Source organism: Hippoglossus hippoglossus, chromosome 18 (assembly GCF_009819705.1).
Source record: "Hippoglossus hippoglossus isolate fHipHip1 chromosome 18, fHipHip1.pri, whole genome shotgun sequence".
Classification (NCBI taxonomy): Eukaryota; Metazoa; Chordata; class Actinopteri; order Pleuronectiformes; family Pleuronectidae; genus Hippoglossus; species Hippoglossus hippoglossus.
In genome coordinates, this window is record NC_047168.1 from 10,640,139 (window position 1) to 10,656,927 (window position 16,789).

At 44.9% G+C, this 16,789-nt stretch overlaps 2 protein-coding genes across 4 annotated transcripts; one reads left to right on the forward strand and one right to left on the reverse strand.

Annotated features, from left to right (window-relative positions):
• Window positions 1-69: 69 nt before the first annotated feature.
• Window positions 70-7,979, reverse strand: trip6 (thyroid hormone receptor interactor 6). Of its 3 annotated transcripts, none has more exons than XM_034569199.1 (11): window positions 7,724-7,979; window positions 7,176-7,220; window positions 4,951-5,179; window positions 4,364-4,467; window positions 4,134-4,247; window positions 3,443-4,036; window positions 3,157-3,250; window positions 2,892-3,061; window positions 2,616-2,794; window positions 2,373-2,493; window positions 70-2,038 (listed from the first exon to the last, which is right to left on the reverse strand). In XM_034569199.1, the coding sequence occupies exons 3-11, from the start codon at window positions 5,168-5,170 to the stop codon at window positions 1,907-1,909; spliced, it is 1,728 nt and encodes a 575-aa protein (XP_034425090.1). In that variant the 5' UTR covers window positions 5,171-5,179; window positions 7,176-7,220; window positions 7,724-7,979; the 3' UTR covers window positions 70-1,906. The 3 variants fall into 3 exon arrangements, with proteins under 3 accessions (XP_034425090.1, XP_034425088.1, XP_034425089.1); XM_034569197.1 differs by having other exon boundaries at window positions 3,157-3,253; window positions 7,724-7,976; XM_034569198.1 differs by lacking the exon at window positions 7,724-7,979 and adding an exon at window positions 7,374-7,707 and having other exon boundaries at window positions 3,157-3,253.
• A 1,812-nt stretch (window positions 7,980-9,791) lies between these two features.
• Window positions 9,792-15,542, forward strand: bcl6b (BCL6B transcription repressor). The gene is made up of 12 exons (XM_034569202.1): window positions 9,792-11,200; window positions 11,532-11,609; window positions 11,697-11,905; window positions 12,179-12,433; window positions 12,568-12,687; window positions 12,968-13,160; window positions 13,274-13,485; window positions 13,583-13,689; window positions 13,778-13,921; window positions 14,031-14,161; window positions 14,400-14,537; window positions 14,633-15,542. Exons 3-12 carry the CDS (start codon window positions 11,703-11,705, stop codon window positions 14,771-14,773), a joined length of 1,644 nt encoding a protein of 547 aa, XP_034425093.1. The 5' UTR covers window positions 9,792-11,200; window positions 11,532-11,609; window positions 11,697-11,702; the 3' UTR covers window positions 14,774-15,542.
• Window positions 15,543-16,789: the final 1,247 nt, after the last annotated feature.

A 16,789-nucleotide genomic window follows, 5' to 3' on the forward strand; every position in this document is an offset into this window, starting at 1 on the left:
AACAAATTCCACACGCGAAGGGTTTTGAACATGACAGCGATTGTATAAAAAGTGACAAACACACAGATGAACTTTCTGACATTTTAATAATCAAATCATGTGGCTACAACCTGCGTTAGGAGAAAAATCCACCACTGGGTTCACATGCATGTAGCTGTCATTTCTACTTCAATAGTCTGTTTATTCAGACCAACATGCCTCCTGCTCCTCGGCGTGAATTCATCAGCGGACTGACGTCTGCTGCGGTACCGTGGGCTCTGATCTACAAGCTCCAATTCACAGCATTTCAGACAGAACACCCAGTAAGGATATTAAAAAAATGAATGAGTTGGCATGATTACAGGTTTTTAAAATGACACATTATCGAAATGATCACCTTAATGACAAAAAGCAGTATATACATCATGAGATAAATTAACAACTCAATACCGTTTTTAAGCGAGATCACGTTCTGTCGCACAATAAGCAGAATTCACAGTTTCAAAAAAAAAAAGAAAGAAAGAGGGTCGTTATGAAACTGAATGACGTCCTTGAGGTAAGGCTGTTTTCAAATGTCTAGCCCTTTAAGTTACACGTGTACAAAAAAGGAGGACGGAAAAAAAACGGCGGTTAAATGCGATCGTGACAAACACTGTTGCTCCAAAGTCTCTGAACATGTGAGACTCGGCCCACGTGAGTGCAAGGACGAATCAAAAGAAACTTCACATGTGAGGATCCTAAGATACTATTAATGTTTTTCTTTCTAGAGGGGAATTCATTACATTTAAGTCAAAAAAGTAAAAGTATCTGTCAAGTAAATTAATCTTTGAAATTTACGACAACTTCAGTTTGTTTATACAGACTCTTCACATGTTGATGTTTTCGCGCCACATGTGCGTCTGACACCCTGTTTTCCTTTAGCGTTGGACTTCATTGCACCATTGTCTTCAACGTAACAGTCAAGTATCAACCAAATCAACAAATATCAAAACAGAACCAAAGCAAGATTGTGTATCGTAGACATTCAAAAAGGTTATTCTGCGTGATTTAAAAAGAAACAACAGTCATTTTAAGAGCTTTGAATGTTGAGATGTGTTCTAGCAAATGTTGTAGTAGCGTTCAGTAAAAAGCTAAAGAGGAGAAACACCCTTGTTTTGTAACTACACAATCCGTTCGTCTACATTTCTTGTGCTACGAGGCTACTCACTGCAAAGATTCACGGCACTACATGCTGTACAAACCAACCCAGGCTGTTATGTACAGTCACAGTTGCTTTGTGTGTGTGTGTGTGTTTAAGATGCTTGCTTTGAGGCAGTTCTGCACTTTTACAAATGTACAGATCCCATAGTTTAACAGCCGGCTTCTCATTTATGTCGCTTCTCTCTCCGAAATACAAATTTTAAGGTCGGAATCAGTCATATACCTCCATGTCCATGATCTCTATCACTGATAACAACGTACAAGCCACCAGATGAGCAGTACCAGAATGAATACATGTTAAGTGGAGCCCAAGCTGCCTGCAGGTCAGGCCTCTGTTGTACTAATACTGAGCTGAGTGTAAAAAGCAGGGGCAGTTGTGTATGAAGAAAAAAATACAGAAAATGTGGTAGGATATTTGAATGACGGGGAAAAAGCGACATGGTTGCTCCGTCGTCACTTGTATCGGCAACGCTGAAACTGAAAATGTCTTTCTGTGAATGTAACTGCAACAGCAGGCCACCAGAGGGCGCTGCAGCAATGTCTGCCAATTCACGAACAGAGCAACCACATATAAAAAAAAAAAATGTAAAAAAACAAGAAGCAATTTATATCACAGAACAAAGCAGGGGGTGAATCCTGTCTGTGATATCGATCGTGTGTACACCACGGGGACTGTCAGTGGGTTTGTAACAGTGGGGCTGCAGGTTGGGAGGATAAAGGACGCCTGTTAGCAGTCAGTGGAGATTTTGGCCGAGAGGTCCTGGATGCGGCGAGCGCTGCAGCTCTTGCACAAGATGTGGCCGTCCAGCGGGTAACAGCCGCGGCCCTCCCCTTCAGACGACAGCAGGAGACCGCATTCCTGTCCAACACAGACACTCCAGTCATTTCACATGGACTCGTACTGTAAATATTTGCACAGTGCGAGTGAATTCAACTGTAGATGATGTGATAATTTATGGAAATTTAATCCGACATTTTCCAGCCAACTTCAGGATCGTTGAATAAATTATTTACGAGTCCCTAAAGTCGTTAAGTTTAAAAGAGCTACAGAGACACGTTAACTTCAAAGTCTCATCGTTTAATGGTGTTTTTAGACTTGTTTCGCCTACGTTAAAACCAAAATGAACCTGAGTCGACTCAAATTAAACTCTCAACCTTATTTCTTAGCGATTCTGTCATTTTTGTTGACTCACCTCACAGACGTAACAGTTGACGTGGAAGCTCCGATCCAGAGCCACTATCCTGACCGTCTCCTCCTGGCCCGGTTCAGGCATGATAGGCCCGCCACACACCGAGCAGCGCGGCGCATACTTTCTGCAACAACCATCAAAATTCTCACTTAGTGAAAATCAGAGATACTTTGCTTTGCTTCCAAGAAAAGATAAACCAGGCATATTTAACAATATTCAGCTTGGTGTGTGTGAAGGTGTTGGTACCTATGGAAGTCGTCTATGCAGTGTATCTGGGATGTGGCGTCCACGGTGAAGGGCACGCCGTCCAAGCAGCAGTTACACACCACACATGTGAAACAGCGAGGGTGGTAGGCTTTCCCCATGGCGCGCAGGATCCGGTCCAGGATGGGCTTGGAGCACTTTGAACAGCGCTCTAGTGTACTCTGAACACAAACATGGAAATGGTTAGGGAAAGTACAGCAACGATCACAATTTACCAGGAAATATTTCAATATAAATCATCAAAAACAATTAACTCACAATGTAACAACTCTCGCAGTAACTCCTCTTGTCCAGGGCGTAGAAGGGTTGTCCCCGGAGACGGGCGTGGCAGGTGATGCACGTGAAACACTCCACGTGAAACACCTGCTCCATGGCGATGCAGCCGCTGCCGTCCCCGACCACGTTGTCCCCACAGCGGGCACAGCGGCCTGAAACGCAGAGGATCAAACACAAACCGGTTTTGTTTTATTTGAAGCGCTTTTGTAATGTCGTAAGTCATTAATGGGACAAGACGGGACTGTACCAAAATAGTCCTCTGCAGGGGGGTGGTTCATATCATATACCAACTTCTTGGTGAGTCGGTCCAGCTCCTCCTCAGGCCGGGTTGTTGGTAAACCCTGCTGAAAAGAGAGAATTCATAAAATTACATTAAGTAAGTAACTGGAAAACCAAAAACTTACTTTCATGAAATCACACCTGCTGAAGATATAAACTTTTAACTGCATTATTATCTTAGTAGACAGGTAGAGAATCTAAGTCATGATGCTTTGTTTTTACAACAGACTTGAGATACAGATTCTTGCTCCTACCTTGCCGGACTGATAAGCAGGATTCTGTGCCGCTCCTGCCCCCGTCTGATTAGTCTCCATCCCTCTCTTAGTCATCGGAACCTGGTTGACTCTTCCTCCAGACCCCGGGCCACTCCCCTTGTACCCCGTGTCAGAGTGCAAATCTTGACCTTGTGAACCGGGGTGCGGCGGGTACCAGCCCTGGGGACTTGCCTGAGTCTGGTGTTGGGGGCGTGACACATGCTGGCGAGGCGGGGGCGGAGTGTAGGCCTGTTCAGCCTGCCGGCCCGTCTGCGAGTAGGTGACGGGCTGTGCTGTCTTGACCTGGACGCTGAACCTGGGCCCGGTAGGGGTGGAGGAGGTGGTGTAGGAGGCTGGTACGGGCTGGGGGTAGGGTTTAGGTGAGGAGGAGGAGGAGTAGTAGTCCTGCTGGTGGGAGGTGGAGTACTGAGGTGTGTGGTGCTCGCTGGGGTAGGGTGGTGCGGGGTGGTATTGGCTATGGGGGTGAGGGGGGTAGCCCATGGATGGCCGACCCTGAGGAGGGGCTGCGCTCTGGTGTGCAGGCTTGTAGTGATCCCCTGAGAGGTATTTGTTGTAAGGCACATTGTCGTACAGCTGCGGAGAGATGGAGTCATAATAAAATTAAATAATGATGACAACAATGATGATGCAAATATTATCTCAACCATGCACACACACAGTATTTTCCTACTTGTGTGCTGGGGTCCTGTGGGTGACTGTCGAGATCAGCGAGCATACTGGTCAGGGAATCGATATCGGCATCTATTTTAGAGTGATAGCCCACAGGCTTTTCAGATCCACGGTGCTAACATCGGAATAAAATGAGAAAAACATTACTACATAAGAACCGTGAACAGGCTTTACTACATGATATTGGGATCACTTTTCCAGTGGAGGATCCAGATTTAAGTATGTACCCACCATCAGCTCGTAGCTTTCCATGTGAGGGCTCCAGTGGCGATCTTCCTTGGGACCGTGGGGAGGAGGGTAATAGTGATCGCTAGATGGATGATGAATGGGTCCACCTTTTGATTAAAGAACAGACATTGCAAAACTATTAATCTTCGACAAAAACACAATGACTTCATTGATTAGTAGGTGGCCGAAAATGGACGTTTTTCAAGTTTTACTGTTACACCTGAAAAACATTTACAGAACATGATTACCTTACAGTTCCCTTAGAATATTAATGTCTGCTTACTGTATAGTTCCCACTTAGTGATGTTAGAAAAATATCAGCAGGCAGAGATACAGTTACTGATGATGCTGCCATGACGGAGGTTTCACGGTTCAGAGCAAGTTATCTCTTCCCCAAAATGGCCATAAATAACCACATTTGAGGCAGTGATGCGGAACTGTGTGTGCAGCGAGAACAAATGAATAGAAGTATGAATCTGATGTGTAATAATTCAAAACTACTGCCTGTGTAGCTGTATCACAAAAGGTTTTTCTTATACTTTTAAACCCCAATCACCAACTCCAGTGTGTGACTTGTGTTATTGTCTTACCTGTGGGTCCAGTGGCCATGTACCTGTTGACCATTTCTCCACCTCCTCCTCCACCTCCTCCTCCATTCTGGTCATAGGGACCATATTTGGGCCGGAATTCGGACGAGCTCTTCTTGTTGGGGGCTCGGTAGATTGCGGACCCGGCAGAGTGGGACATCTGTGGGACGGCTCGCTCTGGGCTGTCCAGAGTCCTCGGTGGAAGCCAGGTGGGACCGGACATGGCACGCTTCTGAGATCAGAAAGAGGAAGGTACATGCTTCTTTATTTTGTTGAATAATTGCTGCATGCATTTCTTTTGTGTCAGTACAATGGCATCCTGAATGCAAACTAGTACAATGTTGCTTTTGCTTTGCTGAAAGTTAGTGTGCGTGATTAAGTTTTTTGCATTCATCCATGATTTGCATGAACAAAGCTGTAGCTGTAATGTGTTTATGTCATAAGTAACCAATGGTAACTACAGGATGCTTCAGATTTTGTTTCCTATGGCAACGAGGACATACACACACACACGGAACAATAGGTTTCTAGTTGAGGAGCAGGAAGAGAGCAGCCACTCTGAAATACATGGGGATTTCCAGCAGCTCAGACATTGCTCACAAAAAAAAGAAAATTGTGTGTGTGTTTTTTGTGCGCTTCGAGACACACAAAAAAAAAAAAAATATATATATATATATCCAGCTCACATGTAGTACACCCTCATACAGATACACAAACAGGTGCAAATTTGTTGCGATCCTCCACAATGGTTATTGTCTGCGGGTGTTTACACACCAGTATCACCGATTTCCAAATAGAGCGGACACGAAAACAAGGCAGGAAATGTTGTGCAATGAAATGCGTCCGTGTACATGTGGACACCTGGCTCATAACAATATATTATGTATTCTCTGTGGGATAAATAACACGGGAGCACACAGCTGAGCCGACAAGGTGCTGACTTCGGGATAGTGGTGTGAGTGAAGGAAAGAAAGAGAAGGAAAGAGAATGTATCTAATGTTGATCATTGATTTGTTAATTTTTGTACTTTGTACTTGTACCAAAATGTAATGGGTTCTTCCCTGACCCATATCGAATCCTTCCACAAAGTTTCATGGTAATCCGTCCAGTTGTTTTTGCGTATCTCTGCTAACTATCAAACAAATGCAGATGAAAATATAACCTCTTGGCGATGGAAGACATTTTAACACATCCCTTTGTGCTCTGGGAATCTCTGATGGGACTTAAGTACGAATGATTGACTCACATTTTACTGTGATAAACGTTGGTGCACGAAGCAAATCAGGCTTACGCATCACAAACTAATCCACGGTGTGATTGACACAGTTCCGGAAAACACAGACACAAGCAAATCTGTGTTGTCCGGGCGGAGAAGTGAATCGCCCACTCAGACTGATTGTGTGTGGCCGTCATAAATCCCTGTCGGTAAGAGGATTATAATGACGGATGATGAGAATGATGCAGCCAAACAATAATGCAACGCTCCAAACACAGGATTTAAGCCTTTTGATCCGATTCTTCGTTCTTTTATTACTTATATTCATGAGGTTGTTGCAGGTACGATTAAACCCTGACACTGTGGCCATGTGGAGGAAAAAGAGTGACCACCAACCACCTCCACTGTCCACCTGATGCACGCCGGTCTGAATCCGGATGAGCACACACTCAAATCCGGGGATGGCTGAGGCTGGGAAATTAATCTCAACGGGGTTTGATCACATGTGTTAAAGGCAAAGTGGGATGTTTACATGTGATTCCAAACACAAAGCTGGAGCATTGGTCTGTTTATTGGCTTCTTGTGCTGCAGCTCAGTTGATGTCACAGTTGCTGGACAGTGGACAGGACATCCGGTGTTTTTTTTTTTACATTTCAAAATAAAATATCTATAACTCAGGCGTGTCAAAAATACGACAAACCAATCGAGAATCAACGCAGCGACGCTAAAATACGTTAAATCCAACGTTAGCTCGACGGGGGGGCCTCCTCCATTGTTGGTATTCACAGCTTTTACGCGGCATCTTGTTTATTTTGAAGGCGAAAGCCAACCGCTAGCTTAGCACGTTGACACCGTGTAGCTTGACGTGGCTATGTGTGCTAGCTGAAACGGTTAAAACAGCAAGACGCAAACCACGAATAAAAGCAAAAATGTTGTGGGAAATGAAACAAGAAAAAAATGAAACGTGAACACCACCGCTAATGAACAGTAGCGACCTGTTAGCATGTCCTACCTTTTACAGTAGCTTCACAGCGGCTCCTCTTCACTTCGGTCTCATCTGCAGATCAACAACAAGGCGACATTAAACAACAACAACAACATTAAACACACGATGTTTGCTTTGTTCTCAATGGTCGAGTTACTTCCGTTCATCGTTATCAACGTCGTGTTCGTCCCGAATCTGTCATCGTGTGTAAAACAAGCCACTTACATGATGGAATGAGCCATAATGGAGGACGATCAGCGGCGGTTTCCTTTTAACAACGGGCTTGTTTACTTGTTTACTTGTTTGTTAGCACGATTAGCGGCAGTTAACTTGAACAAACGAGCTTGTTTACTCGGTTGTTAGCCCGTGTGGAACTCGCGCAGAGCTCGTGCCTTGCCTCCAGGCTAACGACGCACCGAGGAGGAGGAAGCGGAGAGTTAACCCGACACCCAGCGTCCGATCCCGGCCGGAGAAAACACACCCTGCACCCCCCCACCCCCCGTCCAACCGTCCGCGGGTCGGTGGAAGTTGTCCCGGGACAACTTTTCTTTTTTACCCGGGCGTCGTTAACCTACTTTGTCACGGATCCTGAGGCCTTCAGCAGCAGCGGCAGCTCCGCATTCCCGACGTGTGACGTAGCTGGTGTGTGTGTGTACATGTGTGTGTGTTGTGTGTGTGTGTGTGGGGGGAGACAGAGAGGTGGGTGGTCTGTCACACACAGTTTTCAAAATAGAAATACAAGAGTCAGCTGTATGTAAATGCGACCCCACTGTATTTCTATGGGGTGATGCATGAATTAAATGTAATAATTGTATTAACGGGGTATTAATATGTATATATATACAAATATATATATACACACATTCATACACTTTATACTAATATATCAATATGTACAGTAAAATTTGTTATCTTTATTTAAATGTCACAATTTTACAAGTTGCGGTTCAAAATGTCACTGTATGAAATGAAAATAAATATGAACAAAAAAAAGAATCCAAAACTATAACTGCTCCTTAAGTAAATAGTTGAATCACAATCAACATGATGGTGTTTTATATTTTTCAGATTGGCTCACTGCTGTCAAAGTTTGCTTTATGTTTATTGTTTTGATATTTAAGGTTATTTTATTTATTTGATTGTAAATATATCAGCTTTACTTTGAGTTTTGTGTTATGGGTGTATTTCCTCTATATAGGGTACCTTGTTGTACCTTGTTGTTTACCAGTCTATAAGCAACAGTGACATATGAAGTTCAAGTGCTCGCTTATTATTATTTTGCAGTTAATGAGATTTGGGTCAACTGTCCCTCTCCCATCACCCCCACCCAATGTACTCCTCTTCCTCCATGTTGGAGGCCCACTGCTCTCCCCAAGGCACATCTCCAAAAGCAAAGGTTTCATAACCATCAATTATCCTTTTATTTCTCACTTTATTTCTGCCGGTGAGTGAACAAACAACCAGGGCTGCTCCCTGGGATATCCCCGCTTCCTCTTCCTTCCAGAAGCTGTGTGCCGTTTGCCCATATATGTCCAGAGTGCCCTGCGATCACAGGAAGAGGGAGTCGAGGCAGATCTGTTATTGTTGCAGGAGCCATCAACACTTTGGCACCAACGGGAGGATTTGAAGTCAAAGCATGGCCTCAGTCCACATCATTATCAGATGAACAATGTGGTTCTAGGCAGGCAACCGGGAACCAACAAAACCAGGGGAATCCCTGTCTTTGTTCTGTGTGACAGGCAGTGACAGCAGTGAAATATGTTCATCATCATGATATTTAACTAAATTGACTTTGCTCTGGACTTCAGAAGCCTACTGAGGGTTTGTATTTATCACCAAACAGGGCCAGTGGGTCGTAGCGGGCGCTGACAGACGAGGTACGATGCAGGATGTCACTATGAGCATTGCCCAGCGTTGCCAACGGGATAGGCTCAATGGTTTTCCGCCCATTGGTGAACCTGTTTAGTAATGTTCTCACTTTTCCTCAACCGCCCCCCCCTTCCCTTCATCCGTTCTTCTCACAATGCCTGGAAGTAGCCGAGACCTACATCTCCCTCTCTGTTTTCTTAATTGTTGTTTTCCTTAATGCTTTTTTTTTTACTTTTAACAAAGCGCACAATAGATCCAACCTCCATCCAAACAAATCAAAGCAGAAAGACACGCACACGAGCTCCTCACCGCTTGCAAACACTTCCGATTCACATTTACAAAGGATTTATATCGAAATACAGTCATGTAGTTGGATTTTTATTCATTAACTGACATTCTGTCTATTGACAGTCTCTGTATATACTGTCATTCCATACGTGTTCATGTAAATCCCAAGAGTTTACTGGCTGTTGTTTCTGTTTTTCTGTCTTTAGTCAGAACAAAATTGTGAATTTGGGCTATTCAAATCAAATTTGATTGATTAAATGTACGAGTATTACTGTAGGTGCTGTTCTCCACAATACACTTAACACCTAAAAGACTGAAAATGTAAATTACTATAGTTTGTTAGAATCTCCAAGGAACCAAAGCTCCGCGTATTTATCTTTTTTTCCATGGAAGAAAATCCTTGCAGATACGAGGAGAACATGGTGGGCTGACGGGTTCGAACCCAGAACTTTCTTGGGTGTGGTGAGAGTGCTAACCACTTTACCACTGTGCCGGTTCCCTGCAAACTGTATACACTATTATACATTGTAGGGGGAGTTGCAGCTGGAAGTCAAACAAGGATTTTTCCCTGTTTGCTTTCCCACATGTAGCTGCAGCACTAAATCAATCAGTGTGCACGCTTATCTCACGATTCAAATTCAGACGAGGTCTCCTCCTGTGAAATACTTTGATGTGAAGGAAAACAGTTCACAGTTCATTTCTGCAGAGCTCCTCTGTGAACCCAGAGGCTGCAGTCTGTCAGAAATGAGGTAACTTTCCACTTGTTTTTTTAGTTATTGGTGACCTCTGACAGCCCCCCACCTCCTCTCCCACCGCCCCATCTCCATTTCTCCTCCCTTGTCTTCTGCTCACTTTATTGTTGACGGATGTCCTGCGCAGGCTTTTTCATTCATGTCTCTGAGCAGCCTCGCAGGATGCCTACATCAGTGTGTGGGTGTGTGTGTGGTGGTGGTGGTTGCAGGGGGGGATTGAAGGGCAGTTCCTGTACATCTGTCGGTCGCAGCTCTCCCGGCCGGGGCGGGGTAAAAGGTTGTTTTTCAGCACCAGGAGAAGGTGTCTCCCATCCAGAACGATCGATTTTTGTCTCGCTTCCTTCCTCCTCATCCTCATAACACAACGCCTCTGCACTCAGGCAGCAGGCCAGAAGCTTCCGGACACTGTTGTGGAGCCCGTATTAATCCCCATTTACCTGAACCAGTCAACTCAGCAGTGACACAGTTGCTCTTTGAAAAACCACTCCTCCTTATATCAAAGAAATGCCCTTGCAGGTGAAATACTAAATCATGCACCATGCACCAACATCTCAGAAACTTGTGATAATCATTTAAAAAAGTTGTTTGATAAGACAGAATCTCAATGATGTGGGGGTCGCTTGTTTACGCTACAACGATTTCCAGCTTCCTGCCAGTCAGTTTCCTGTGAACCTGGAGAGGGGTGAAGGGTAGGAAAGCGTTGGTGGGGGAAGCCTGACGTTCTCTGGCTTACCCCTGGATAGCCAGGCACGTACCGCAGCTCCCCGAGGGGTCCTCGTATATATTTTCTCAACGTGGCACACAAACACACTTTGCTTTCCTGCCATTACTTTGCTCAGAGCTATGGGGGTTTAGAAAAACTAATAGCCCACTAAAAATACTTGGAGCCTGGGCCGGGGCCTTTTTCCTGCGTTGCTTCCATGTGTGCGCGTGGGCCATTGAGGAAGGAAGAAACCAGCAGCTTTGCTTGTACGGGGGCTTCCTGCGCAACATTATAAAGAGTCCCCTCCCTGCAGCCTCCCCTTTCAGTGTCGGCCAGAGCGAGTGGAGGCTGCTCCACGTCTTTGACTGTAGACTGAACTCTGAGGCGAGGGGGTTTGACGTCAGCCTGGTGCACGTCAGTTCTCGTCCCTGCTGGTCGGGGTGAGTTGGAAGACTGTTATCTCTTTATATTCTTTTATTGTTAGTCTGTTTGATAACTGCTTGGGTCGGTTTTGAAGAGGATTTTCTCTGTTCTTGATTGATCCTGCACAGTTTGAAAAAGAGATCACATCTTTTTCAAATGAGGGTATCCACATATTTGAGTTTAAATGTATATTTCAAGTTACAAATGGTTGAATTTTTGTATTTTTGTATATTTAATATCTTACTAGCTATCTGAAATGATCACTTTGCTGTTTGTCAACTCCACTGATATTTATAATATTAATATCAAGTGGATTAAGTTTGATTTTCCTTGTTTTTTCTGGTGCAGGTACGAGTAGGGAGCTGGTCTCACCTAATAGATGTGTCTGGGACACTCCAGTGTATTTATTCTTTCAATCACACAAAGGTAGATTTTCATTTCGGGCCTTTGAATCCAGATTTTCCACAAATACCAAATCTGCTCTTTATAAATCATTTGTTTTCTAAATTTCAGACAAGCATGATGGAGGTATTGGGGGGATATAGGGGCGACAGAGACATGGAGCTGAGGCCAGAGGGATACGTGAAGGAGTTCACACGCCACTCCCACGACGTGCTGCTGAACCTGAACGAATTGAGGCACCGCAACATCCTCACCGACTTCACCCTGGTGGTTGGGAACGTGCACCTACAGGCGCACTGTGCTGTGCTCGTGGCCTGCAGGTCGGTGCCATTTGAAGCAATAATATTTTTCTTTTATGACACAGTCCTCTGTAATGTTCTCTTCCATCTCCTCTGGTTGATTCACACTTCTTGTTGTTTTTCCCTCTGCTGCTTCTTAGTCACTTCTTCCTGCTCCATTGTCTTCTCTCCATCTTTTCCCCTGCATTTCTATTTTATTTCCTCCACCATGCACTCACCCATGAATCCAGACAATGCAGATACATTGAAAATCGTACCTAGAATATTTCTCCCTTCCTCTCACTTCTCTCTCAGTGGCTTCTTCTACTCGCTGTACTCCCGCCGTGTGCTGCTCCAGGGGCGTGGTGTTGGTGGTAGTGGGGAGCAGCTCATGACTGTGTCCCTCCCCAACACCCTGGATCTGTCCAGCGTCTCCCTGCTTCTGGACTTCATGTACACCTCCCGCCTCCCTCTGACCCCGGGCATTGTCCCCGGGGTGCTCGCTGTGGCGACCTACCTGCAGATGGACCACGTGGCCGAGACCTGCAGGGATTTCATGAACCTGCACTGGTGAGGGGCTGGAAAAAAAACATGTGTTGTCAAAACATCTGTATTATTGTGGATTCATAATGTAGGAGATGATGCACAATGCTAAGAAATGAAAAAAAAACGTCTTTTGACTTGGGCGACTCTCTGTTTTTCAGCACGGGGAATAAAAGTGCAAGACACCTACGATTGGAGCTGGACTCCAGTGTGTCTGTCGCCTCTGTGGCCCCTAAAGGAGGAGATCTGCCTCATCCAGGACCGATGGCAGCAGCAGCAAGGTGAGAGAAATCTAAAACTCCTCATTGAGATGAAGGAAGGGCAGAATCACATCAGGGGCGTGTCTCTTACATTTACTAATATCTAATTTCTTCGTTTTTTCAAATTGGTTTTGATTCATCTTCTGATCAGTTGATACACTGGCAACGAAAGTATATTAACATGTGTGAGGATACGTACACAGATTTCCATGAGTGTGTCTGCTGGCGGTTTGTGCTCGTGTCCCTTTGTCTGTCTGACAGCTTTAGCTCATTACGGCCCTTCCTGTGTTTCTCCTGTAAGGTTCCCACTGGAGGGTGGGGGCTCGCTCAAGCAAGGGGCTTTCCCGTTTTGCCAGCCTGGGTCAAAGGAGCAGAGAGGAGGGCCAGAGTCGCCCCTCGTGGGCACCCCGACCCCGTCGCCGGACAGCCCTGCCCGCTCCAGCTGCCAACCCAGCTCTCCAGCCGAGTCCAACACGTGTAACAAAAACCTTGTGGTGCGTCTCGAGAAAATCATGTGCATTTGTGTCCAAGGAGCCCTGAAGAATGTCATTGTCTCCTTTAACTGTAGTTTATACGTTTATATAATGCAACTTGTTTATTTCTCCAGAATGATACCAAAGCCTCACCAGACCCAAAGGCCTGCAACTGGAAGAAATACAAGTACATCGTCCTCAACCCTCTCTGTGCTGCGACCACGGTGAAGGAGGAGGAGATGGACGAACCCCAAAATCAAACATCGCCCGTCAAGGACGCGATCGGCTTGACACCCAAAGCCCCTGCAGAGGCGTGGTCTGGAGAAGTGCCTGGTCAGATTGATAGGTACGAAACTTAAATAGTGAGAATTAAAAGCTGATTTGGGAGAACTTAAAAACAGGATGTTTGTTTGTAATTCCAAATTTGTGAACCTCTCCTTCAGACAGGGGCAGGCCTCCTGCTACGAGGGTTCTGGCCGAGCCCCTCCCCTCGGGCCACCCCCCTCTGTGGATCCCCTGAAAGTGCCCCCCACTCACAAGCAGGGAACAGGTATGAAGCAAAACAGTAAATTTAAGCATTTTATTCTGTGTCAGTCAATGTAGTGGTGTGTTAAACATGTCTATGCTTGTATCTCCAGTTTCACCCTGCACCATTTTCCCCAAACTGGACCCCACTGAGCCAGAAGCTGCCCGCCACAACCAACCTGCAATCAAACGTGAGAACCTCTACGCGCCCTACTGTTACTCTGGCAACCTGCAAGTAACCAAGTCTACCAGCTCAGGTGAGGATTTTCTTAATTTTTTTATCTCCCATTCTTTCTTTCAATCCGTCTCTGTGTTTGTTTTAGAAATGAAAAGCCTTTATCTCAAGAGTGACCTTTGCTCTGACAGGTGAAAAGCCGTACCGCTGCAACGTGTGCAGCGCCCAGTTCAACCGACCCGCCAACCTGAAGACTCACGCCCGCATTCACTCAGGAGAGAAACCGTACCGCTGTGACACCTGCGGCGCACGGTTTGTTCAGGTGAGGGCTGATTTCCAATAGAGCCTTTAAATCACATATAGTTATATAGTTATATGTCTTGGGCCTTGTTGGTAAAGTACTAATAAAAAGACTGCGCTTAGTTTTAAACCTGATCCAGGGTGTATACTCTCATTATTTCCTTCCAAAGCCTTGGGGACCTGATGGTAGAAGCTAATCCTATTTTTAGAACAAATCTTTATTTACTTTGTACTTCCTCTTTTGTGTGGTGGCGTTACAGGTCGCCCACCTCAGGGCCCACGTCCTGATCCACACAGGCGAGAAGCCGTACCCCTGCCACACCTGCGGCACCCGCTTCCGCCACCTGCAGACCCTGAAGAGCCACCTGCGCATTCACACTGGAGAGAAGCCTTACACTGTGAGTCCCCTGCTCCTCATGCATCACACAACAACGCCCCCGTCACAACCCCCGCTGCTCTGAACCTCATGACTCTCCCTCTTCTTCTTCTTCAGTGTGAGAAGTGTGACCTGCACTTCCGCCACAAGAGCCAGCTGCGTCTTCACCTGCGGCAGAAGCACGGGGCGGTGACCAACACCAAGATCCGCTACAAGGTGCTGACCGAGCCCTACCAGCCTTTACTGCAGGCCTGCTGAGGAGGACGACCTGCGACCCCGAGCAGAATAACACCGGAATAATTATTCTTATTCTCTTCAAATATGGGGTGATAATTTATAAATGTCAGTTTGGGCTTTTGGGTTAAAATGGAATAGGTTTGGGGGAAAAGATCAACATGTTGTTGGATGAGGTTTGGAGCTAATATATTAATATGAATCTTATTAGTTGGGAGTTGGGATTTAAAAGATGAAGATGGTATTCAGAAGTGTTTTTGAAGGTTTGTGAAGGGAGAGAATGAAAGAGAAAGAGACAAGGAAAAGAAGGAAGGATGTGTATACACTGAAATATGAAGATATGTGAGGATGTGAAGAGTCTGAAAGAAAGACAAAGCAAGTTTTTTGAAGGAGACAGTGGAGCTGTTCAGAGTAAATGAAAATGAAACTTTGTTTTGACGCATGGAGAAGCACTTAGTCAGCGTTGAGGTATTGAAGTTTTTCTTCTTTAAACGTGTATTTAACTCAGATTTATCTTTAGCTTGAGGCCTGGGGCCTGTGTGTTCTTTAAATATGCAGTTTCATCTGCTTTTACGGTCCAAGCAGGCAAAGGACTTAGCTTTCTAATAGTGAACAGAAAGTAGAAAAATGCAATGATGTGTTGTTTTCTGAAATGATACGTTTGAAAAAAGACGATTGTAATGAATTGGATGATTGATAATAATAATGTTAACTTTGTATGTTTATGGGTTCATTTGCTGGACAAAGATGGTTTCTTACAAGTTAAATTAAATCGTTTTTTTTAACAATTGGACTGTTGATTTTTGGAGTCTAATATATTAGATAGATATTTAGATAGATACATAGATACATAGATATTTAGATATTTAGATAGATAGATAGATACATACATACATACATACATACATAGATGGGAAAATAAAAATGGGAAATAGTTTGAACTTGTGTATGAATATAAAATGTGTGTTCTCTCTCTCTCTCTCTCTCTGCCACACTTCCCTCCTCCAGCCTTTCTCCTCCCTGGACTTCCTTCCTCTCATTAACACGCTCTCTCTGCCCATGAATCACGTCTCGCCATTTTCTCCACTTTGTGTTGTGTGGAAACAATGAGGCAGAGGGCACCTGCTTCCTCCAGGGTCCTCTCACCAGCAGCCAACAACACGGGTGTCGTGTTGTGGTGCCGGGTAGTGGAGAGGGGCCGCAGACTCCCGCTGAACTCTCCCACCCTCTGTCATCCACGGCTTCCTGCTCCCTGATGAGTTGTGGCTCGTGGTGGCTCATTGTCCGCACTCGGCAGACAAACGTTGGAAGTTACACGGGACTTTCCAACCTTCACCCCCCCTCAGCCCTCACTCAAACAAAAAGCTGTGAAAGCGGTGACATGTAGTTTCTTCCCCTATCGTCAATCTGAGGCCTTGAGGGTGGTCTCCCTTCAAATCGGCTCACAGAGGTCAAAGTTTGTCAGAAAACTGAAATAAAACGAGAAAATGTGCGCAACTTATTGATGATTTTATCAAAAAGCATATTTATTTTCCTCTGGGCACAGGAAACAAGAAAACAGTGCACAATCTCCATGCAGCCGACCTTTTGGATCTTGTTGCCTCCCTCTAGCGTCAGTCTCCTGAACACGTTGTTGGTTTGCTTGTTGTTTTCCTTCTCTTCTGCTTCCCCAACAAGTAATTCAAGTATTTCCCGTCACCAAGAAGCAACACTTGGTTTGTTTTGGACGCTGAATGTTAACGTTGTGTAACTTTGGGTGGGAATATTATTTCACTGTGGGGGGGGGTGGCAAGAAAAGAGAATCTCATCACGCAAATATTCAAACTCCTACTTTGTGTTTCGTTATTAGAAATAGACAGAAAGGAAAATAGACTTGATTCACACAATACTAATTATTACACATTCAAAAATCAGACTTCAGGAATCAAATGAATAGAAAAGAGATTATTCTATATACATAATACAGATTATAAAGATGTCGTTCAACTGACACATTTTAATTATGTCACAATCTGCTATTTAATAACTAAATTAAACTTT

What these genes read in the sequence shown, in the direction of transcription:
- trip6 (XM_034569197.1), bottom strand. Translation starts at nt 5,170, where the DNA reads ATGTCCGGTCCCACCTGGCTTCCACCGAGGACTCTGGACAGCCCAGAG. An exon ending in CTGCTTATCAGTCCGGCAAG is followed by an intron (nt 3,254 to 3,442) that starts GTAGGAGCAAGA and finishes CTCTCTTTTCAG; the next exon opens with CAGGGTTTACCAACAACCCG. An exon ending in CCCTGCAGAGGACTATTTTG is followed by an intron (nt 3,062 to 3,156) that starts GTACAGTCCCGT and finishes TCTGCGTTTCAG; the next exon opens with GCCGCTGTGCCCGCTGTGGG.
- bcl6b (XM_034569202.1), top strand. Translation starts at nt 11,703, where the DNA reads ATGATGGAGGTATTGGGGGGATATAGGGGCGACAGAGACATGGAGCTG. An exon ending in GTGCCTGGTCAGATTGATAG is followed by an intron (nt 13,486 to 13,582) that starts GTACGAAACTTA and finishes CCTCTCCTTCAG; the next exon opens with ACAGGGGCAGGCCTCCTGCT. An exon ending in CTGGAGAGAAGCCTTACACT is followed by an intron (nt 14,538 to 14,632) that starts GTGAGTCCCCTG and finishes CTTCTTCTTCAG; the next exon opens with TGTGAGAAGTGTGACCTGCA.